Genomic DNA, 25530 nt, shown 5'->3' with positions numbered 1-25530 from the left:
ATAATACATTTACCTTGAACTTTGACCAATAATTTAGGCTATATGAGTTATATGGTTCAAGTTTATGTGCTGTCCCCCTGAAATGTTTTCAGAACCAGAAGTTCAGCCATGTAGCAGCTATGTAGGGGTAAAAAGCAGTGTGGTAGATGTCATGGAGAACATGATTATGTAATTGTGGAGAAGGCATTAGGACAAAATGTCACAATTGTGGTGAGTGTTTATGCTGGTTGTCCTGTACATAAGAAAGCTGTGGTAGTGCAGTGTGTTTGGGTGGAAATGGGTATACTGTATACCAGGCTCCCAACAGGCTCCGGGGCAGCTTCTTCCACCAGGCCATCAGACTAATGAACTCATGCTGACTTGAGTATACTCTGTATTACATTAACTATTCTATTTATTATATAAATTACTACAATTGCACATTTAGATGGCGAAGTAACGTAAAGATTTTTACTCCTCATGTATGTGAAGGATGTAAGAAATAAAGTCAATATCAAATGCCGAGGCTCTTCAGAAAGCACAGTGGGCTGTGTCAATAGTACCTATTATTATCCGGAATACTGTACATAAAGATTAAAGTCAGTGTGTAAAGTGCAAGATTTTATAACCAACCATTTGTTGATTGATGATAAATTCAAATTTATTACTTTCATGGCTGATGTGGTAAATGCTTCAGCACAAACTAAAAGTGGGACTGAAAAAAATAAAAATTATATTAAAGGCTGCAGAAAAAAACATTTAGAGATTAAAGACCTAACCCTAGAGGTTATTAATTATGCCTTTCAAGGAGAGGTAAATAATATACAGACTTCAGAGAAGGGCTGACAATGTTCTCTTTAATTTTTTTGTTTTTTTTTAAATCCTACAATGGAATGCTAGAAGTTATTAGCTATTAGTCAGGGTATTTTCACCCTCATAGCACCATGTAGGACTGTAGTGACACAAATGTGAACCTTTCTGGAAGAAAAGTACTGTATTTAGTACGCTTGAATTATGCTCAATAGGCGGCGGTACTGCACCTCATGTTGGTCTGCCAATCGCCATTAAACATTACTAGCCATTATCTTTGACTACCAGTCAGTTTGGGACACCGGTGCTCCGTGAGAGAGCTGGAAGTCCGCCCTTGCCCAGTCCACTGCCCACCAACAGCACTCTCAAATCTTCCGAAGACCCAAAGTTTGCACTGCGCATGCTTCTCTGTGGCACTGGGATTGATCGCCGACCGAGTGCTGCATGTGGTTCCGGGTCAGCCGGATGTATGCCGTTGGTGGTTTGGTGTCTAGGGTAGAGAAGGGTTAGAGGGAGACTGGCATCTTATTCCCTGACCTAGTGGCGGGCTGCCTATCTGGCTCTCCGGCCAGCGGCCATGGGAGCGGAGAGCAGTGTGGCGAGGTCCCCCCGTCTGGAAGAGCCGCCGGTAACCTTGCCTGGTGGTCTCAGCGTATACCGAGCGACGCTGGACGAAGAACAGCTGGCATCCGTGTTCGTCTATCAGCGGGGTAATGAGGACACTGTCAACAAGGCCGCAAAGGTGAGCAACGCCAAGGCAGGTGCAGCTTGAATTGCATCCTCTTCAAAGATCTGACACTTCATATAGTGATGAATGCAGTCATTCATTTGATTTATTTTATTTTTTGTTAGCCTTGAGAGTTACAACTATGGTGTTTGTGGTGCGCTGTAATTTTTTTTTTTGCTTGAGCATTTCCTCATTCAGCTGCTGCTACGGTCACCATTCCCTGTGGACACCAGAAGGCTGAGGGTGCACTGTAGTTCAGATTGCCCAAGTAAGTGTGGCTTCATGTGAAAATAGTGAAGAATTTTAATGACACATTTGCGAAGGTTGAAGGCATGCTTGTCAAAGTACGACTAAAATCATGACTGATTGAAGGTGGGGGAAGATCAAATTTGAAAATGAGAAATACAAATGGAAACAAAACAAAACCTGCAGGTAATTGTTTTCATAACTTTCTGATCAGTCAGCTTCTGTGGAAGGAGAAAGAGTGTTGAAAGTTTAAGGTTGGAGACCTGGGAATTAATTGTTACTTCATTGGTAGCAAATGTACTGTGAATTAGTGAACATATAGAAACTTGGTATGATACGGCCACAGAGCTTTGAGTTTGAGTTTTCAGGTGGTAGATCCAAGGAGGCCAGGCAGGAGTGCATTGGATTAGTTAACTCCTGAGATAACATAATGCAACTTTGCCATTTAATGAGGGCAATTCATCCTTCCTCCTAAGTAGGGAGAGGAAAGTCTGATTCACAATATAACCATCAAGTACTTCTTGTTGAAAGTACTAAAAACCTGTGCTGATCAACCGGCTGAAGTGTTCACTGAGATATTTAACCTCTTGCTTTGGCAATCTGAGGTACCCAATTGATTCAAGCAGACTTCAATTATAGTGGTGCTTAAGAAGAAAGTGGTAACTTGCCTCAATGACTGTCGTCCAGGGGCACTTACATCCACAGTGATGCAGTGTTTTGAGAGGTTGGTGATGAAGCATATCAACTCCTGCCTGAGAAGCGATTTGGATCAGTTCCAATATGCTGACCAGAGCAATAGGTCCACAGCAGATGCCATCTCATTGGCTCGTCACTCAACCCTAGAACGTCTGAACAGCAAAGGTGCATACATCAGGATACTCTTTATTGACAACAGCTTAACATTTATTACTATCATCACCTCAAAACTAAACAATAAACTCCAAGACCTTGGCCTCAATACCTCCTTATGCTATTGGATCCTTGATTTCCTCACTTGAAGACCCCAGTCAATTCAGATTGGCGACATCTCCATGATCTCCATCAGCACAGGTGCGCCGCAAGGCTATGTGCTTAGCCCTCTGCTCTACTTGCTTTCCACTTGTGACTGTATGGCTAAGCACAGCTCAGATACCATATTCAGGTTTGCTGAACTTGACTTCACTGTCATAGGCCGCATCAAAAGTGGTGATGAGTCAACATATGGAAGGGAGATTGAAAATCTGGCTGAGTGGTTCCATAACAACAATCTTTGACTGAATATCAGCAAGACCAAGAAGGAAACCAGAGGTCCGTGAGCCAGTCTTTATTGGAGGATCAGAGGTGGAGAGGGTCAGCAACTTTAAATTCCTCAGTGTTATTATTTCAGTAGACCTGTCCTGGGCCCAGCATGTGTGCAATTACGAAGAAAGCACGGCAGTACTTCTGCTTTCTTCAGAATTTACGAAGTTTCGGCATGACGTTTAAAACTTTGACAAACTTATATAGGTGTGTAGTGGAGAGTATATTGACTGGCCCTCCATCACAACCAATGTCTTCAAACAGAAAATCCATCCTGGCCCACTCCATCATGGATAAAGCCTACCACTGAGCACATTTGCCTGGAGCATTGTTGCAGAAAAGCAGCATCCAGCGTCAGGAACCTCCACCATCCAGGACATGCTCCCTTCTTGCTGTTGCCATCAGAAAGAAGGTACAAGAGCCTCAGGACTCACACCACCAGGTTCAGGAACAGTTACTACCTCTCAACCATCAGGCTTTTAAACTAGAGGGGAAAACTTCACTCAACTCCACTTTCCCCATCACTGAAATGTTCTCACAACCTATGGATTCACATACAAGGACTCTTCATCTCATGTTCTCATTATTTATTTGTTTGTTTGTTCTTTTTGTATTTGCACAGTTTTTTGTCTTTTGCACACTGGTTGAATGTCCAAGTTAGTGTGGTCTTTATTTGATTCTATTATGGTTATTGTTGAATTATGGATTTATTGAGTATGCCTGCAAGAAAATGAATCTCAGGGTTGTATATGGTAATGTGTATATACTTTGATAATAAATTTACTTTGAACTTTGAACTGTACACCACTTCTGTACCAAAAGGGTGGAGTCCTGTTTACCAGCACTATTCCTGCAGTAGAAATCTATGTTTGTGATATTATTTTGTTCCTTTCCTGAAGTAAATGTTATATCGTTTATCAAAAGATTTTGTTTGATCAGTTAGGTAAAGAATCGTGGCTGTGAAGATTTGCCTTCTGTATCTTACTGCCAATTTCACAAAAATATAATTCTTTGTATTGAAGCTTTATAATCTACTTTTACTTTATAATCTAACTTTACATTTCCCAGTACAATGAAAAAAACTGTAAAGTTATTGAGAAAACTTAACCTAGTAATTTATCAAGCCATTGCTTATTTCCTTGCATTGCATTGAACTTGGCAATTAATAGGAAATAGGTTTTGAAAATAGTATTGATGCTACCCTACATGGTGTTGCCTTTAGATTTTGACTTCTCTGACAGGAAGCTCCATGTTGCATCTTAATGTACCTTTAAAAGTTTGGAAAGCAATTAATTACTTTGTGTTTCAGCTATGGATATTTTGATAAATTGAGCAGCTAATCCATATATTTCTTTAAGCATTCATGGTGTGTGTATTTAAATTTGAATAATTTGCTAATATACTTTGGGTGAATTTCTTACATTTGAAATATGGAGAATGCTGAATATATTTCATTTTTAAACTATCCTATTTGAATAGCTAGCAGAAACCTATGTTTAAATATAAAGTATTGCAAATAAAAAATAGTGATTGTTTAAGCTGTGTTTATCAAATAGGAAATTTTTTGATGTTTTGGATCAATTCTATTAAAGGATGTTGCATTTCTTCACAGCTTACTCTCCCACCTATCTTTTGAGCCTCAGCACAGTATCCATACTTTTGTTCAATATCTCAGAAGATGTAATCCGGGCCCAAGACACTGATGCGGTCACAAAGCAGGCATGCCAAGGGCTCTGTTAGATGTACAGTGCAGAGCATTCTGGCTGGTTGCATCTCAGCCTGGTATGGAGGCTACAATGCAAAAGAACGCAAGGAGCTACAGAGGGTTATAGAGTTGGTTATCTCCATCATGGATACTATCCTTTACTGCTGAGAATATCTTCAAGAAGTGGTGCCTCAGGGAAGTGCCATTCAGAAGAATCAGGTTTATTATCACTGGCACATGACATGAACTTTGTTAACAGCAGCAGCAGTTCAATGCAATACATAATATAGCAGAGAAAAAAATAATAAATATAATTAAAAAATAAATAAACAAGTAAATCAATTACGTATATTGAATAGATTTTAAAAAAGGGCACAAACAGAAATACTACATTTTTTTTTAAAAAGGGTAGCATCCAAAGATTCAATGTCCATTTAGGAATTGGATGGCAGATGAATCGCTGAGTGTGTGCCTTCAGGCTTCTGTACCACCTACCTGATGGTAACAGAAAAGGGCATGCCCTGGGTGCTGGAGGGTCCTTAATAATGGACACTGCCTTTCTGAGACACTGCTCCCTAAAGATGTCCTGGGTACTTTGTAGGCTATTACCCAAGATGGAGCTGACTAGATTTGCAACCTTCTGCAGCTTCTTTCGGTCCTGTACCCCTCCATACCACACAGTGATGCAGCCTGACAGGATGCTCTCCATGGTACAACTGTAGAAGTTTTTGAGTGTATTTGTTGACATGCCAAATCTCTTCAAACTCCTAATAAGGTATAGCCACTGTCTTGCCTTCTTTATAACTACATCGATATGTTGGGACCAGGTCAGATCCTCAGAGATCTTGACACCCAGGAACTTGAAGCTGCTCACTCTCTCCACTTCTGATCCTTCTGTGAGGATTGGTATGTATTCCTTCGTCTTACCCTTCCTGAAGGCCACAGTCAGCTCTTTCATCTTACTGATGTTGAGTGCCAGGTTGTTGCTGCGGCACCAGTTGGCATATCTCACTCCTGTACACCCCCTCTTCACAACCTGAGATTCTGCCAACAATGGTTGTATCATCAGCAAATTTATAGATGGTATTTGAGCTATGCCTAGCCACACAGTCATGGGTATAGAAAGACTAGAGCAGTGGGCTAAGCACACACCCCTGAGATGCGCCAGTGTTGATCGTCGGCGAGGAGGAGATGTTATCACCAATCCACACTATTGTGGATTCCAGTTAGGAAGTCGAAGATCCAATTGCAGAGGGAGGTAACGAGGCCCAGGTTCTGCAACTTCTCAATCAGGATTGTGGGAATGATGGTATTAAATGCTGAGCTATAATTGATGAACAGCATCCTGACGTATTCGTTTATGTTGTCGAGGTGGTCTAAAGCCATGTGAGAGCCATTGAGATTGTGTCTGCCTTTGACCTATTGTGGTGATAGGCAAATTGCAATGAGTCCAGGTCCTTGCTGAGGCAGGAGTTCAGTCTAGTCATGACCAACCTCTCAAAGCATTTCATCACTGTCGATGTGAGTGCGACCGGGCGACAGTCATTAAGGCAGCCCACATTATTCTTCTTAGGCACTGGTATAACCGTTACCTTTTTGAAGCAAGTAGGAACTTCCGCCTGTAGCAGTAAGAGGTTGAAAATGTCCTTGAATACTCCCATTAGTTGGTTGGCACAGGTTTTCAGATCCTTACTAGGTACTCTATCAGGACCTTCTGCCTTGCGAGGGTTCACTCTCGTTAAGTACAGTCTAACATCTAAGACGTAGATCACAGGATCATCAGGTGCAGCAGGAATCTTCACAGCTGTAGTGTTCTTCCTTTCAAAGCGTGCATAGAAGGCGTTGAGTTCATCTGGTAATGAAGCATCGTTGCCATTCATGCTATTGGGTTTCGCTTTGTAGGAATTATTGTCTTGCAGACCCTGCCAGAGTTGCCGTGCATCTGATGTCGCCTGAAACCTCGTTCGAAATTGTCTCTTCGCCGTTGAAATAGCCCTCCGCAAATCATACCTGCTACCAAAATGACCCCAGAGAACTCCCGTAGTAGGTAAGAAGGACGGCACTTTACTGCTAGATATTCATCAGTCTGTTTTACTGCTAGGTGTTCATCAGTCAGGACTCTTCTGGGACATACCCTCTTATCATTACTACCATTGGAGAGGAGGTACAGGAGCCTGAAGACCCACTCTTAAATGGTGGGAGGAGAAGATGGCAGCGTGACGCAGCGCGCGCAGCTCTCCGGTGAAATGATATCGTATTTGTAAGTAGGATGCCGCACACAATTCTGATTTGATGGAGACAGACATGAGAAGCGCCGAGGAACATCTGGAGAAAACTTCTGAAATGCCCGGTTCGCTACCACTGTTACTGTGCGATCAAGAATCTCCAGAGGGAAGGCCCCAAAATCCCCGGCTTTGCCTGCTGCTGGTGACGGAGGCTGGGGTCGAAGCGTTCGGCAGAGATGGTGCTCGGTACTCAGTGTCAGAGGGCTGATCGGAGGCTCAAAGTTTTCAGACGACTCAGAATCGGACTGTGGTCGGGCATGGCAGGGAGAGTTTTTCTTCTTTCTCCCGTCTGCATGAGATGTGGGACTTTCGAGAGACTTTGAACTTTTTTACTGTGACCATGGCCTGTTCTTCATCAAGTTATGGTATTGTTGCACTGTTGTATGTTATAATTATGTGGTTTTGTTAGTTGTTCAGTCTTGGTCTGTCCTGTGCTTCTGTGATAGCACACCGGAGGAATATTGTATCATTTCTTAATGCATGCATTACTAAATGACAATAAAAGAGGACTGCGTGTCCTCATAATCTAATCTAATCTAATGATTCAGGAACAGCTTAGTCCGCTCCATGAATACACACAGCCTCATTTTTTTTGCACTATTTATTTATTTTTGTTATGTAATTTTATGTCTTCATGCTGTACTTCTGCCACAAAACAACAGTAATAATAAATATGATTATGTTTACATCCCAGTCATTCATATTCATTGAATGAATCTTCATTCACTGATCGTTTGGCTCACTACTCTTTGCATCTTGTTTTCTGGACAACAGGCCAGAAGTAATTCTTGAAGATAAAATGCTTTTGAGGTATCATAGGCTAATAGAAAGCGATGTTCGAAAGATAGGTACACCATCTTGACATCTTGATTTGTTTTAAAGGTCTGGCTTGCAAAAGCGCCATTAGGAATGACGTTGCAATCAACATGCTGTGCTTGGGGTGCCTGCTATATTGGCCCATATGGGGCTTCCCTTGAGTTGAGCAATTTAAAGTAGTCAATCACTGATAAGAAAGCTTTGTTTTGTAGTAGTAATTTTATAATGCTTAACATAGCTGGTTGGAGAGATGTTTTCCTGCAATTCTTCTAATACTAACAGGGAAGTATATTTCTTTTGTTTACTAGCTCCTGATTTATTTTTCGTCATGGTTGTTTCAGTTTCAAAAGTGGAAACTGTCTATGCTATATTGATTAAAACATCACAATAATACTCTTTCAAACTCATTGGTTTTCTTACTTTTTGCAAACATTTTTCTCTTTTCCAATTTGTGAATTCTCCTTGCGGCCACCAGCAAAGTTTTAGCCAAGTTACTTCACCTACGTGTGGAGCTGCAGGGCTTGGTCAAAGTCCTCAATGAACATATCTTCTGTTTTACCATGGAGAAAGATGTGAAAGGTTTGAATCTTCGGAAAATTTATTGGGATGTCTTGGGGATAGGTTACAATACATTTGAGGAGGAGCAGAATATCTGAAAAGATATTTAGATCTCCAGGGTATCATCTAAGATCATTGTGAGAAGCTAGAGAATAAACTGCTTGAGACCTTGCTGAGGTATTTACATCACCATTATCCTTGGGTGAACTGTCAGAAGACTGGAGGATGGTGAATGTTGTGCCTTTATTTAAGAAGGGGAGCAAAGAAATAGCCCAAAAAGTATAGACCGATAAGTCTTACATCTGTGGTACATAAATTACTGGAGAAGATTCTGAGGAATTACATATATATGCATCTGGAAAGACAGGTATGTTAAAGGTAGCTTAGAGCATGCAAAATCATATCTTATTATTGAGTTTGTTTGGTGAGGTAACCAAGAGGGTTGATGAGGGCAAAGCAGTAGATGTGGTCTATATGGACTTCAGTTAAAGCCTTTAATAAGGTTCCACATGATGGGCTGCTCTGGAAGGTTAGATTGCATGGAATCCAGAGGGTGCTGGCTCAGTTGGATTGATGGTGGAAGGTTGTTTCTTGGACTGGAAGCCTGTGATTAGTGGTGGGCCTTGGGTTATTGCTATTTTTATTTGTTTTCTATGTCAGTGATTTGGATGAGAATGTATAAGGTGTGGTCAGAAGGTTGCAAATGACACTAAAATAGGATGTATCAATGACAGTGAAGAAGGTCAGCAAAAATTACACTTGAAATGCTGGGTAAGTAAGCTGAGAAATGGCAAATGGAGTATAATTTGGATGCATATGAGTGTTGCATTTTGGAAAGTCAAATTAAGGCAGGGTTTTCTCAGTATACAGGAGGGTGGTGCATAACAAAGACCTTTGGTTCCATTACACATTTCCCTAAAAATTGCATTACATTTAGACCAGATCGTTAAAAGGGCTTTTGGCAAGTTGGCCTTCATCAGTCAGGACACTGACTATAGAAGTTGAGAGGTTATGCTGCAGTTGCACAAGATGTTGATGAAGAAGCACATGAAGTATTGTGTTAGTTTTGGTCATCCTGCTGTTAGGAAATGTATTATTAGACTGGAGACCGTACAGAAAAGGTTTATGAGGATGTTGCTAGAACTTGAGGGACTAACTTATAGGGAGAGTTTGAGCAGGCTAGGACGTTTTGTCTTTAAAGAATAGGAAACTGAGAGGTAATCTTATAGAACTGTATGAGCAAAATCATCATGACTGGCATAAACAGGGTGGACACACTAGTTCTTTTTTGCAGGGTTGGGGAATCAAGAACTAGAGGACATGAATTTAAGGTGAGAGGGAAAAGCTTTAATGGGAACTTGAGGGGCAACTTTTTTTTAGGAGTATGATATGTCTACGGAATGAGCTACTGCAGTAAGTTATTGCAGTAGGTGCAATAACAATTTTTAAAGAATGATGTGCAGGTACATGGATTGAGAAGGTTTAGGAGTGTGCAGGCCAAACATTGGTAAATGGGATTGGCTTACATGGGCACCTTGGTTGGCATGGATCCGTTGGGTTGAATTGCCTGTTTCTGTACTCTGTGAATCAGCTGACTATTGATCAACTTTGACTATTAAGATATATCTTAAATATAAAATGCTTCGGGATGAATCTTCCTGATCTTTGGACATATCAAGCCTTCGTCTGATACTTAATTGAAAAGAGCTCAGTAACTGTGAATTCCAGCTTTGTCATTCCATGGGTAGATGTGTTGGAAATCCAACATTGTACTAACGTAATTCCCATTTTCATGGTTTTATTTGTATTGGAAGGTTCTCTTGCTGTATACATATGAATTCATCATAGCTGTTCCAACATGACTAATTTTCTCCAAACTTCAGCTTTCTTAATATTTGTATTTCCAATGCATTTAGCCATTTTACTGACATGAGGGCCCTACAAGTTTCTACTGTTTTTACTTGATACAAACTGCAAATTGCAAGCCAGAATAAAATTTAAATAGTCAGTTACAGGTGATATTGAATGATTTTGTGGTTTCCTTGATTTTAGGAGTTGGGACATTATATTGTAAGTTGTATAAGTTGAGGCCTAATTTAGAGTACTATGTGTATTGCGAGTCACCTGCCTACAGAAAATATCAATAAGATTGAAAGGGCACAGAGAAAATGTACAAGGATGTTGCCAGGACTTGAGTCATGGGGAAAGGTTGAATAGGTTAGGACTTGATTCCCGAAGCACAGAAGAATTGAGGGGGAAATTTGATAGAGGTATACAAAATTATGAGGATATAGTTCTGGGAAATGCAAGCAGGCTTCTTCCACTGAGTTTAGGTGACCTGAGGGGTGACTTCTTCACTCAAATGGTAGTGTGAGATGAGCTGCCTGAGGAAGTGCTAGATGCAGGTCTTATTTCAACATTTAAGGGAAATTTGGATAAGCGCATGGATGGGAGGGGCATGGAGAGCTATGGTCTAGGTGCAGGTTGATGGGACTAGACAGGGTAACAGTTTGGCATGGATTAGATGGGCTGAAGGGTCTATCTATACTGTAGTGTTCTATGACGCTTTTTAATCTTTGCAAGGAGCTACTTGTCCCAGTTCATTTATTAGGTCTGAAAGTAATAGGTATGCAGAACAAATGACCTCCTTGTGATTAGAGAATAAATTCTAAGCTGACTTGATTTCATTTAACATATTTCCTGTTCCTGAACTAATAACTTTCTGTTTGTTCTGATTTTGCACATGGTCCTGGAAGTTGTCTGCTTTTTTTTTAAAAAAAGCATTTTTAATCTAGAAAACTGAAGTAACGGTTCTTGAGATAGTAATGATCCTTTCTTCATATATTGTTTTAGCATCTGAAAACCTTGCGTCACCCATGCCTGCTGAGGTTCTTATCGAGCACAGTTGAAGCTGATGGCATCCACTTGGTTACTGAGCGAGTGCAGCCCCTGCATATGGTGCTGGAAGATGTCTCTGCAGATGAGATCTGTGCTGGAACTTACGACATCCTTCAAGCACTTATCTTCCTCCATGACAGGGTAAGAATGAGAATGGCTGGTTGTAAGTCGTTGTTGCTTTTGGTAAGGGTGATGCATTAATATTTGTATGAAAACTTCATTAATTATAATGTAGAGTGGTGTTGACTAATCATGTAGGTCAGGATGTAGAATCAATTTGTGTGAAGCCAAGTAAAAGCAACTGACAAAAACAACTAGAAGTAGTTTATAGGCTCCCTAATAGCAGTTGTAACATTGGAAAGCATGATCAAGCAACTTCTACAAAAATAGAACATAGAACAGTACAGCACAGGAATGTGCCTTTTGTCCCACAATGTTGTGCTGAACCAATTAAATTAGTAAACACATAGCCAACTAAACTAATCCCTTCTGTCTACACAATGTCCATATCCTTCCATTTCCCTCATATTTATCTAAATGTCTCTTAAAACATCACTTTACACCCATGACTGTGTGGCTAAGTACAACTCCAAACACCATATACAAGTTTGCTGATGACACCGCTGTTGTGGGCCGTATCAGAGGTGGTGATGAGTCAGCGTACAGGTGGGAGACTAAATTTGGCTGAGTGGCTGAGAAGCACGGAAGAACTGAGGGGGAAATTTGATAGAGGTATACAAAATTGTGAGGATTTAGTTCGGGTAAATGCAAGCAAGGTCTCACTCAATGTCAATAAGACCAAGGAACTGATTGTAGACTTAAGGAAGGGAAACCAGAGGTCAATGAGCTAGTACTCATTGGAGTATTGGGGTGGAGAGGGTCAGTAATTTTAAATTCATGGGTGTCACTATCCCAGAGGACCTATCCTGGACTCATCACGTAAATATAATTGTAAAGAAAGCACAACAGCACCTCTACTTCCTCAGGAGTCTGCGGAGATACAGCATGTCATCAAAAACCTTGAACAAAGTGGGTAACTACACTCATTCTATTTCTGGTGTTCCCACAACTGACAGTCTCACTTTAAGGACTTTTTATTTTGCTATTTCATGCTGTCATTATGTATTGCTATTTATTTATATTTGCATTTGCACAGCTTGTTGTTCATTGATCCTGTTTACAGTTACTGTTCTAGCTAGGTTTAACCACAGGAAAGAGAATCTCAGGGTTGTACGTACTCTGATAATGAATTTTACTTTGAACTTTAGAAGTCCCTAATGTATCTGCCTTTATCAATACCCTGGGCAGTGCATTCTAGACATGCACCATTCTCTGTGTTAAAAAAGCTTGCCCCCCACTGAACTTGCCCCATCTCACCTTAAATGCATGCCCTCAGGTATTAGACATTGCAACCCTGGGAAAAAGATACTGTTCCTCTTCTCTATCTCTTGCTCTCATAACCTTATAAACCTCCAGCAGATCTCCCTTCAGCCTCTGCCACTCCAGTGAAGACAACCCAAGATTGTCCAACCTCTTTAAAGCACATGTCCTCTAATCCAGGCAGCATCGTGGTAAACCTCTTCTTTACCCACTCCAAAGTTATCAATGATCATGGTGGAGTTTGCTTGTAATCATAACAGTCAACTGGACATATTGTCTTCACTTGAATTCCAGTGGTTCACCACCTAAGTAACTCTGAAGGCCTTGGCTTGCGTTGTACACTCAGTGGCCACTTTATCAGGTACTCATGCTCATCCATGCAACTGTCTAATCAGCCGATCATGTGGCAGCAACTCAGTGCATAAGAGCATGCAGACATGGTCAAGAGTTTCAGTTGTTGCGCAGACCAAACATCAGAATGGGGAAGAAAAGTGATCAAAGTGATTTTCAGATGGCCTTTGACAAGGTGCCACACATAAGGCTGCTTAGCAAGCTATGAGCCCATGGTATTACAGTTAAGATTCTAGCATGAATACAACAGTGGCTAATTGACAGGAGGGAAAGAGTGGAAATAACCTTTTCTGGTTGGCTGCCGGTGACTAGTGGTGTTCCACAGGGGTCTGTGTTTATGTTATATGTTAATGATTTGGATGATGGAATTGATGGCTTTGTAGCAAAGTTTGCAGGTGATATGAAGATAGTTGGAGCAGATAGTGTTCAGGAAATAGAGAGGCTACAGAAGGACCTAGACAGATGAGGAGAATGGGCAAAGAAATGGTAGATGGAATACGGTGTTGGGAAGTGTACAGTCATGCACTTTGAAGAAATGAAAGGGTTGACTATTTTTTAACTGGCGAGAAAATGCAAAATTCTGAAGTACAAAGAGATTTGGGAGTCTATGTCCATGATTCCCTAAAGGTTAATTTGCAGGTTGAGTCTGTGATGAGGAAGGCAAATGCAATGTTAGCATTCATTTCAAAAAGACTAGAATATTAAAGTGTTAGACTTTATAAGGCATTGGTGAAGCCTCACTTGAAGTATTGTGAGCAGTTTTGGGCCCCTTATCTTAGAAAGGATGTGCTGAAACTGGAGAGGGTTCAAAGAAGGTTCACGAAAATGATTCCAGGATTAAATGGCTTGTCATATGAAGACCATTTGATGGCTCTGGGCCTGTATTCACTGGAATTCCGAAGAATGAGGGGTGACCTCATTGAAACCTACCAAATGGTGAAAGGCACTGATGTGGAGAGGATGTTTCCGATGTTGGGAGCGTCTAAGACCAGAGGACACAGCCACAGAATAGAAGGGGATCTTTTCAGAACAGAGGTGAGGAGGAATTTGTTTATCCAGAGGGTAGTGAATCTGTTAAATTTGTTGCCACAGGCAGCTGTGGAGGCCAAGTCTTTATGTATATTTAAGGCAGAGATTGATAGATTCTTGATTGGTCATGGCATGAAGGGATATGGGGGGAAGGCAGGAGATTGGAGCTGAAAGGGAAAATTGGATCAGCCATGATGAAATGACTGAGCAGACTCAATGGAACAAATAGTCTAATTCTGCTCTTGTATCTTATTGTCTTACAGGAGGTAACTAATAAAGTGGCCACTGGGTGTATATGATGTAATTTTGATTCTTCCTAGTGACAGACATATTGACAGTAATTTGTTTATTACAGCAAACTTACTGCTGCAGTTTGTGCTTCTAGATTGGTTATTCTCGTCATCCCACTGGCTAGTATGTAGATACTGGTCAATATTCTACTTTCTAAGATTTTTTTCTGTGTACGCTACCCCATGATTTTTCTATGCTCTTTACTCTTTGTTAAATGAGTGCTACTTTCATGGCTTTTTTTAGCTAACTGCAGCCCTGTACAATGTGCCCTTTCTTGTCAATTGAAGCACCAGGGATCCAGAAATACTTATAAAATGTGAACCTAGTGCTCCACATTTTTGTTTTGCCTATTTTGATGTTTAGTTGTTGCTGCTTCTAAGATTTTTGATTTTGAGAGCTTTAATAATGCCTGATGTGTAAATCTCTTCATTGCCACATTACCCGTCCTGCTTCATTTTGAATTTGCTCAAAAACAGCAATTTGTGAATTGGAGGGGTGTATAGAAGTATGAATGTCAGACTGATAAATGCAACTTTTGTCATTTATTGTACGCACAGTAACTAAAAGCTTCTGCAGCGATCTTTGCAACAAACATTTCTGTCAGTAGTTAAAATGTCATGCAAATGCTTTGTTATTTCGTATCACAGGGGAAACTGAGCCACAATAATATATGTATTTCATCTGTGTTTGTGAGTGAGGATGGTCACTGGAAGCTGGGAGGAATGGAGACAATGTGTCATTTCTCTCAAGCATCTCCTGAGGTGAGTTTTTCTTGGTCCTAATTTCTGCTTTGTAAAATTTCCATTTGTCTTATGCAAAATCTTTGTCTAGTGGAATGAATTCTAATTTGCACAGTTCTTCTAAGTTCTTATTGATTTTGAGATTAAAAGAACATCTGTTTTCTTTTGTAATTCCTGATTTTTGAGATTAAAAGAAAATTGTTTTCTCTTGTAGTTCCTGTCCAGTATCAAGTCATTGAGAGATTTGAGTGGAATAGCTCCAGAGGAACAGGTGTGTCCACAGTATGGAATAAAATTATGATGGGTTTAAAAACAGAAAATGCTGGGAACACTCCGCAGGATAGACATCATCAGTAAAAAGGGAAACATCTTGTGTTTCAGATTGAAGAGTGCTTCCTGCATTTCTTGTTTGGGAGTTGTTTTCACAGATATTACAATACTTTTCTTTAAAGTTTCAGTTTAAATTCGGTAGCTGTTCTACTTAGATTCAAGGTATAATTACGATCAGTAGCTAGGATGCTGGATACTTGTTTAGTAACTTAATCACTATTTTGCTGGATTCAGAAAGTTAAAAACAAAACACAAGCAGAAAATTTTGGATGTTGGGAAGTTGGGCAGCATTGATATAGGAAACACTAATTAACTTTTCAGCTTGGGACCTACTTTGTCATCGTTCAATTGGTTTTCTGCAACACAGTGTTGCAAATGTTTGTTATCTAAGATTCCTCAGGATTAGTTCCTTGGGGTTTCACAAAAGGCAAGTGGTGTATTTATTCCGTATTGCTATATGAAGTACTTAAATGATGTTGGTCTGACTTCTTGTCATTTCTGGCAATAGAGACAATATATGAAGAAGCCCTAGAATAAGGCCTATTGCAAGCTGACTTTATCGAATTTAGTCCTCAGGTTTTCAGATTCTTCCTGAATCGCATGGACATGCCCGAGATGCTTACTCATTTGGGATGATGGTTGCAAAACTCCTACCTTTGCTTAATGATATGGGTAAGGTTAATATTTCAGTGACCAATGTTTGTGGTTACTGTCAACTACCTGTCAGGGAAGCACATGTTAACTGATCAGTACAAGCATTTGATTGATTTTTTGTATATCATTTTTTTTTTTCTAAATGTCTGTGTACTAGCGTACTAGAGCTAAAGTTCAGTAGACTGTACAGAATATTCAGGACAGTGGCTGTGATTTAACAAAAAGTCTCTAATACCAGTGTAGTGCCATTCATGAGATGGTTTCAGATCAACTTACTAGAAACCATAGGTCAGGAAGTTAAATATTAAATGTGGTTAACTTGCAGTGAAATCAAAAGGCTTCCTTGATAAAGAAATGGTAAACTGATTTAGAGAAGGCATCCCAAAGGACATTAACTTGTCACCCAGATTTTAAAAAAACCTTCAGCTAGGATTGGGATGTCTGGCTGAAGAAAATCATTTCTACACAGGGGTTTCTTGCTTAGCATTCAGGATGCATTGCTAGAAGCCATGCATAACCGCGCACAGCCACAGTGAATATCTTATTTTATGCTATGATATTTACCTGTAAATGTTATGACTCCAGCAGCAGTAGTGTTATAAAAAAAATGTATTCTGCAGAGTATTGTTAAATGGGGATTCAGTGTATCAGGTGAATTATGACTTGTGAAAGATTAAAGAATTTGAGAATTTGTCTCCCTATTGGTTGAAAAGGAAAGGAATGTTTTACTCAAAAGAGAGTGATGTGGACATGGCAAGACATTAGCTTTTTCAAGGGGATGATACTGAAATAATAAACTGGCACTTGTACTGGAACATTAATGATTTATAATTTAACAGAAAATTCTTGATCAATTGTGCAAGGAACATTAAAGATTTGGATGAAGAATTGCTTCATTATTTTCTCTGGAAAATTTCACAGTTTCTGTATGTCTGAACCAAAATGAAGTACTTTTGAAATGTATTTAGTATTGCAAAGTTAGATGTGTCACCACTAATGTAAGTTCAAGAAAGGGATGATATGAGTATGTTTAGTCTAATGTTATAGAATAAGTATTAAGTAACATTAATAGATTGTGGCATTGCGTGCTGACGTTACAGAATTGGATGGCACGTGATTATAAATAGGTCATGTAGTATTGAAATGGTTTTTCCACCAAAAATCCAAAGACGTTAGTGCTATTTTAAAACAAGTTATTGAATAGCATATACTTGACCTGAAAATGTAAAACCTGAGTTGCGAATTGGGTACTGTTGTTCTTTAGTACAAAACATCCCTTTATGATAACTCACTAATATCCCTGCAGTACAGGACATTACTGATTACTGAATTCTGATGGTTCAGGGTTAATTTGTTTATTCTCAAGTTGCAGAACATTTGCTAGCAAAATTCCAGGAAACTTTAAATGCCACTCTTCTTAACCCAGACCCAATGCAACGGCTGTGTTTACGTAGTTTATTGTCTCATGCATTTTTCAGGTAAGTATTTTTGCACAGCACTCCTTTTAATTTATTTGTTAATTAAAGCAGAAAATAATTAGAAAATAAGTTAAATTCATGTACTATTTAAAATCAAAGTGGAAAGTTGATTCATAAATATATGAGTTGTCTACTGTGCTTGTCCAGTAGATTAGTCAGGATTACTGCCATACATTTTGCAACGGCGGGGGGGGGGGAGGGGGGGGAAGAAAGCAGAATATGTGCAAATAGTGCAAACTTTAATAAAATCACATAAATTTATTGGTTGTACAAAGGCAAAATACGATTGTGTTCATTATAATCCAGATGGTGTATTTTAACTGCATTATCTTGAAAAGAACAAAGTAAACCATGTCAAAATAATTCATAAAGCTTACAATGATTACACTGGATAGCAAATTTTTTCAGAAGTTTTGCTTCCTCAGAAATATTTTGTGGTTATGATACACCACTTGAAGCTGAACACAAATTTAATTTCAGACTACATGTAGGAATTTGGAGAAACAAGAAATTAACTTTTATTGAATATCTCTCTTCATGTGCCTTGCGCATTACACGCTTGGGCGATCATGGCTTTCCACATCGAACGATCCCACGCAGCATCAATGATATCTCGCACACTTAGATCTTTTAGTTCTTTCACAGTGTCCACATATTTTGTTCTTTGCCTTCCTCTTCTGCATTTCCCAGGCATACTATTTCTCCCTTTCTGATGACATGGCCCAGGAATTTAAGTTTCCTCTCATTTAATGTTCTCATTAAAGATCTTTTTGTATGGGCAGGTTGGGGTACTGTCTCATTAGTTACCCTATCTCTATATATTTTCAGCATTCTTCTAAGAAACCATATTCCTGTTGCTTCTAAGTTTCTTTGGAGTTCTGGTGTTATAGTCCATGTTTCGGAAGCATACAGCAAGATTGACCAGATGTAACGTTTTAGTAGCCTAACCTTGTCATAGAAGTGTGTCTGTTGGTAAAAATGGGTTTCATTTTTTGAAAGTTAGTTTTGGCAATGGCAATTCTTTTTTTTTAATTTCTACTTTACTTCTAGCATCTTGTGATATAAAGCTACCAAGGTAATTAAGCTGATCTTTTGTTCAGTCTCTTGGTTACCAATGTACAATTGGCAGTTGGGAGTATCCTGCTGTTTTGATGTTACCATGCATTTGGTTTTTTTGCAGTTGACGGTTAGACCAAAATCTGCACTTGTTTGTATTACTTTGTCTAGGAGGATTTCTAGGTCTTCTGCAGCACTTGCTATTAGGGTGGTATGGTCTGCATATTTATCCCATTTAGGTCTTCTATTTCTCTGAGAATCGTTTCACTATAGATATTAAATAATTCCGGTGAGGCAACGCATTCCTGTCTAACTCCTCTTTGAATTTTAGCCCAACTGCTTATATTATCATCAATTTTTACCACTGCCGTTTGGTTCCAATATAAATTTTGAAGCAGTTGTTTGTCCTTTCCATCAATGTTTAGTTTAGTGAGAATTTGAAATAATTTTTCATGTTGCATTTTGTCAAATGCTTTAGTGAAATCAATAAAACATAAAAAGACATCATTTTGATATTCAGTTGCCCTTTCTGAAAATATTCGTAGTGTGAAAATTGCGTTCCTAGTTCCTCTATCCTCAATAAACCCATATTGCAGTTTAGAAGTTTCTGGCCTTAACTTGTTTTTAATTCGACTCAGAACAACTTTCAACAAAACCTTTATTATGTGACTCATAAGACTGATTGTTCTATAGTTTTCACAGTCAATAGTTACAGGAATCATAAGCAGGCCGAGACTCCTGAAGACTGGTGGCAGATCAACTGATGATCCCACTGGTGGTATCACAGGACAGTTAACATCTTAGTCCAAATGTATTTTCAATTCTTTAGCTCTGGACACCAGTGACTAACAGGAATAGTCTGGTTGGCAACTGGAAGTAGTCCAGTGACAGCGTGGAGAGACAGTGGACAGCCAGGAAAGACTGGCACTGGGGGTGTCAGGATTGGCAGTCCGGGCCCCAGCTCAGAAGAGCACCAACCCCTTGAAGCTTCTAGTTTACACGGAGAAACATACCCTCAGGGTCCTCCAAGAGGGAGGGAGAATGATGGACCCAATCGGACAGATACAGTTAATTACAGGGAACGACTACGAACAAGAGCTAGGGTAAGAGGCTCTGAATGTCCAATGTGTTGGTGTGGGAGAGCGTTTTCCAGCATTAAAGGTTTGCGAGTCCACCAAGCAAAATTGAAGTGCCATTCCACCCCAGTGGATGAAGATGAAATTACTTCACCAAGCACAGATGATGTGATCTTTTCAACCACTGATTCACAAACCACAGCGATTCGCTCTGGAGAGAGTCATCGTACTCCAGCTCAGGCGAGAGATAACCCAGGTCAGGTTTCAGACCACAGTACCCAGGTAGATTCTTCGCATGATGGCGGTGGTGAGGAGGTAGAGAAGAAGAGGAAGGTCAAGTGGCCAACAATGACTGATGAGAAGGCTTGGCGTGTGTTTGATGAGGATATCAGTATGATGTTGGAGAACACTCGTGGGAACATCAAAGAGAAAGTTGGAAGGGATGGGTGATATGATTTACGATGTTGGAAAGTACCAGTTTGGTTTGGTTGAGTTGAAGAAAGCATAGCCTACACAAACACCAAGCAGGCGCCAGAAGGAGACTAGTAGGTTGAGGAGAGAGCTTAGATCATTGAGACAGAGGTGGAAGGTAGCAAGTGAGGGTGACAAGCCAGGGCTTACCGATCTCCGAGAGCATTTCCTGCATCACTCTGTCATGCAGAGTCACAACGTAAAAAGAGAAAGAAGGCAAGAAAGTCGTTCTTTGAGAACCCTCAACAGTTCACAAAGAAATTGTTTGAACAAAGTAAGAGCGGGCAGCTTAACATCTCTCAACAAGAACTTGAGGATCACCTGGCAAGCACTTACTCTAACGAACAGCAGGAGGCTCCTTTGCTTGACATTTCAGGGCTTGTGAAGCCTACCAAGCCAGGAGTGAAGCTCCATCTGTTAGAACCCAAACTGGCAGAAGTCGAACGGTTCATCAGAAAGGCAAGGTCAGGTTCAGTGCCAGGACTTAATGGAGTGCCATATAAGGTGTTCAAGAAGTGTGAGGAGCTGAGGAAATACTTGTGGAGATTGTTAAAGGTGGTGTGGAGACAAGGTGTTGTTCCTTTGTCATGGAGTAAGGCTGAAGGAGTATACATCCCGAAGGAAGAGAATTCTACTACATTGAATCAATTCTGACCAATTTCATTCCTGAATGTAGGGGGGGAGATTATGTTTGGCATTCTAGCAGAAAGAATATCTTCATTTGTGATAGAGAATGATTTGGTAAATAGATCTGTGCAGAAGGCAAGAATACCAGGCTTCCCAGGATGCCTTGAACATACTAGTATGATAGGGCATACCATCCAGCAGTCGAAAAGGTTGAGAAGAAATCTGGCTGTAGTTTGGTTTGATCTTGCAAATGCATATGGTTCTGTTCCCCATGCCCTGATTGAGTTTGCGATGGAATTCCTATGGATTCCTGCTAATGTGAGGAACTTTGTTATGCAGTACTACAATGATTTCCGGATGAGGTTTTCCACTGAGCAGTTTACAACTAGGTGGCAGAGCTTGGATATTGGCATCCCAAGGGGATGTGCGATTTCACTCATCCTTTTTGTGTTAGCCATGGAAGTCATTGTGAGGGCTGCAGAATCAGTGGGACCAGATGTCGGAGGGGAGTTACCACCAATACGAGTATTCATGGACGATCTCACCCTTTTGGGTCCTAGCAAGGAGGTAGTAGAAAGTGTACTATCTAGACTCGAGGAGGTAATGGACTGGGGAAGAATGAAGTTCAAGACCAAGAAGTCAAGGAGCCTTGTTCTTAGGAGAGGAAAGTGGTTGACTTTCATTTCGCCTTTTGTGAAGAGGAGATTCCATCCATTCAGGACCAACCAGTTAAGAGCCTCGGGCGATGGTACACAGAGGAGCTGAGAGACACCAAGAGGGTTCAAGAGACAGGAGAACAGATCAGAAGAGGTCTGATGTCTGTTGACAAGTGTGGCTTGCCTAGCAAGTTGAAGTTGTGGTGCTTGCAGTACGGACTGATGCCACAGATAATGTGGCCACTAACTGTCTATGAAGTGGCAATGTCCCATGTTGAGGCAATGGAACGGAAGATAACAAGTATGTGAAGAAGTGGCTTGGAGTACCGAGCAGCCTCACCAATGTTGCTATCCACAGTAGCCAGGCAAAGCTTACCATCCCGGTGCAATCCCTTGTTGAAGAGGTCAAGGTAGCCAAGGTAAGATCATTCTTGATGCTTCGAGACTCAAAAGACCCTGTCATCAAGAACACCCAGCCGGATGTGAGATCAGGCAGGAAGTGGTCAGCTCACGTAGCAGTTGATGAGGCAGAGTCTAGACTGAAGCACAAGGAGACGGTTGGGGCTACCCAGCTAGGCCACCAGGGACTTGGATGGACAACCCACAAGTGGTGGTCATCAGCTGAGCAGAGAATACTGCAGCACAACTTAACTCATGCCCCATGTTGCACAGAACATCGCATATCATTTGTGAAAAAAGGCTCCAAGTCAAGGGTGTACAGCGCAAGCCCACGATCAAGCATACTTTCTTCAGCCAATGATTGGTGTGTCAAGGCTGACCTGGATAGCAAAGGCAGTTTCCCGGAGCAAATAGCTTTCACCACATTGTGCCCAGATATAATCGTATGGTCTGACACCAGTAGAGAAGTGGTTATTGGTGAACTCACAGTCCCTGGGAAGACAACATCGATGAAGCCCATGAGCGCAAGTTAACCAAGTATGCAGAATTAAGATCAGAGTGCAGAGACAGAGGGTGGAAGGTCTCATGCTATCCATTCAAAGTAGGTTGCCACGGATTTATTGCGTTCACTTTCCAGAAGTGGCTGCGTGACCTTGACTTCACTAGAAGAGAGATCAAGTCAACCAGCAGGGCTGTAGCTGAGGCAGCAGAGACAGGATCATCGTGGGTGTGGACCAAGTATGTCCAGAGGGGCAGATGGTCAGACAGTGTATCCATCTTTTGCGAACCCTTCAGTAGTTGCATACACACCTGAAGAGTAGACCTGAAGTGATCAACAACTCTGATAGAGGCAGATGCCAAGTTTTTAAGCTCACCAGTGGGAGGTGGTGCTTTAGCACTGCTGGCCCACCACCTCGAGGGAGTCTTGATCATAAGTGGACCGAAACTCCTGAAGACAGGTGGCAGATCAACTGATGATACCACTGGTGTTAGAACAGGACAGTTAACAACTTAGTCCAAGTGTATTTTCAATTCTGCAGTTGACCTCCAGAGTACATTATCAGAGAACTATTCTTAGTGAATTTGCCACTGTCGGTCCATCTAATTTCTGACAGGCCTAAGATATCAACTTCCAACCTTTTCATTTCATTTAATGTGTTGTCCAACTTTCCTTTCTGGTAAAGTGTACGTATGTTCTATGTTGCTACCCTTAGCCTTTCATTATTGCTTACAGTCTCTGGATGATGGTCTGGTGTCACCTGCAGCACATGACTACTCCTGAGCGAGGTGTTGTTCTGTTGATTGGAATTAACCCCATTCACGCTGTTGTCTGGCTTCCTTCTTTTGTTTCTTTCCATGACTGACTAGGCGTGCTCATCTAACTAGAGCATTTGACCTCTATTGGTGTTCCCAATTGGGAATCATAAGCTAGATGTCGCCCAGCCTTTGCTGTTGTTGTACAAAGACAATCCTCCACCAAAGCTTGGAATCCATCTCCCTGCTGCTGGAGACTTCAGTGATTTTAGGTGACATCACCACCATTGGTCTGGTTATTTTTCTGGCACCAAACACTTGCCATAGGCAGAGCTCCTTCAGCGAGACAATGTGCACCCAGACCTAAGAGCTACGTGAAGGTAGGGTTGTCTTGGGTGGTAGAAGCTATATAATCATTATTGGCATTTCCTGATATTTAGTCAGGATCCAACCACCCCATACACCCTTTATTGAATATAATGTGTTTAATTGCATAATGATGCTGACACTTTGCAATATTTCAACCAAGCTAAAAATGTTTTGTTGATAATTTTCATTTGTACTCAGTGTCTGAGACGACTTGCTTAAGTGACCAACAATAATCAGCTAGCATTGATGGATTCCATTTGCCCTGAGTCTGTTTCTCCTTGGCTGCAGTGTCCTGGTGAAACCTTTCACCATGCTCGTCACTGATAGCGCCAAGATTTGCAGGGAAGAAGTCTAAATGAGAAAGCAGAAATTAATTTTTAGTGACATGTTGCCACTTCATGGTTTTGTATGCTTGAAGCATGTTGTCAACCAGCTGCACGTAGTTTGGTGCTCTGTAGTTGCCAAGAAAATTTTCAGCAATATCCTTGAAAGCCTTCCATGCGATTTTCTCCAATCCCACTGGAATTTCTCTGAGTTGACTGCCATTGATGACCAGTTTGATTTGTGGACCAGCAAGAATGTCTTCTTTAATTTTGGCATCAGTTATTCTGGGAAACAACTGTCTCAAATATTGATATTCTTCACAGAAATTATGTGCCTGGTGACAGCTGATTCCATCCTTGCACTCTTGAACCCAGTAATTCTGCTTTTGCCTTTGACAACCCAAGTCTCTGACCAGGTCATTTAACTCCAGTTATCAGATGAGGCTCACTCGACATAAAGGGTTCAAAATCTGTATCAGTGTTGTTTTCCATTCCTGGTTCATGCATCATGGCAGCGTCATCTGCCTCCTCTAGACTCCATATCTCTGATGGCTTTTGTACTGGAAGACTGTTGTCATGTGGCACAGATCTCATGGCTGAAGCGAGATTGGGGGTTGTCAATGGATTTGTTGTATTTAGCAGAGAAGCCGGACACACTGGTCGGACAGAAGTATGCTGTCGCATGATCCTTCTGCTCTCTCCATGTCATCAGGACAACAATCAGCATCGAACAGAGATCCGAGTACCTCTGTGCCAAGCTCTAAGATTGACCATACATGTTGCACAACAAGTATGAGGAGCCCAAGCTTTGTCTTGGTTGCCACTTTTACACCCAAAGTTAAGCTCATAGGCTTAGTAAGAGGAGTCATGCTCCGTCTTAGAGATTTAAGTGCATACATGACGCAAATATAACAGAAGGCATTGCAGCTGTTGAAACATTGGCGAGACATTTTGCTATTGCAAGTACTCCTGAAAATACTTATAAGTATACACAGTGTGCTGTGCGCGTAGAGCAAGTGCATCAATGTGATTGCAAACCGATATATATGTAAAGGCAATGCATAGAATGGTGTGTGTGTGATACTTTTATAGCCTTTCTAAAACCTGTCCTGCCACACAGCATCCACTCTGCCTAAGTCTGTCCAGGCAAGCCTGGACAAAATAGAAAACTTTTCAGCTTACATTGTGGGCAACGGTTTAATTGACATGAATTATAAATTAAAATAACAAATATAGGTGATTTCAAATAAATAATGCATGATAGTGAAATTTCAAAATCCATAAGATACATCCAAAACTATTCAGGAAGCAAAATCTTTGTTGTCCAGTGTTATTGAAGTCCATACATAGTAGCTTCATGGAAATACAATTTTCATTTGTTCAGCATCACAAATATATTATTGATCTACTGTCAATATTTAGATATGTCACTGGAGGAAACTTAATGTGTAATGGGAATATGCATGCTGCTCATGACTAAATGAATGACATTTTGATTTCTATCACTTTGAAGTAATACTGTACTTGATTGTTGCTCCCAGTAGATTGGAAAATTTCCTATTCATATTAAGACAAATCTTTGTAATGATTATGATCTGAGGTGTGACTGAATATATCCAAAATACACTTTCGAATCAGTCCACCAACATGGACCAATTAATGAAATTAGATTATTATTGCAAATGAATCCACCACTAATTTGACTTTGTAAAATGAGGAGAAAGTTTGTTTTCAGTACCATTAT

At 40.6% G+C, this 25530-nt stretch overlaps 1 protein-coding gene across 4 annotated transcripts in view; it reads left to right on the top strand.

The window, feature by feature from the left end:
- Positions 1–1255: 1255 nt before the first annotated feature.
- scyl3 (SCY1-like, kinase-like 3) overlaps positions 1256–25530 on the top strand; it is a 43117-nt gene continuing 18842 nt past the window's right edge. For 2 of the 4 annotated variants that reach the window (XM_072273936.1, XM_072273935.1), the window contains exons 1-6: positions 1256–1531; positions 11258–11443; positions 15001–15114; positions 15308–15364; positions 15993–16095; positions 17450–17555. In XM_072273936.1, coding sequence (XP_072130037.1) covers positions 1367–1531; positions 11258–11443; positions 15001–15114; positions 15308–15364; positions 15993–16095; positions 17450–17555 — 731 coding nt within the window. In that variant the 5' untranslated portion in view covers positions 1256–1366. Of the gene's footprint in view, positions 1532–11257; positions 11444–15000; positions 15115–15307; positions 15365–15992; positions 16096–17443; positions 17556–25530 lie in introns of all 4 variants that reach the window. The other 2 variants (XM_072273934.1, XM_072273933.1) reach the window with 1 other exon arrangement.

This window comes from Mobula birostris, chromosome 12 (assembly GCF_030028105.1).
Source record: "Mobula birostris isolate sMobBir1 chromosome 12, sMobBir1.hap1, whole genome shotgun sequence".
Lineage (NCBI taxonomy): Eukaryota > Metazoa > Chordata > Chondrichthyes > Myliobatiformes > Myliobatidae > Mobula > Mobula birostris.
The sequence above is the reverse complement of the archived record's forward strand: the minus strand, read 5'-3'. Positions and strand labels throughout refer to the sequence as shown.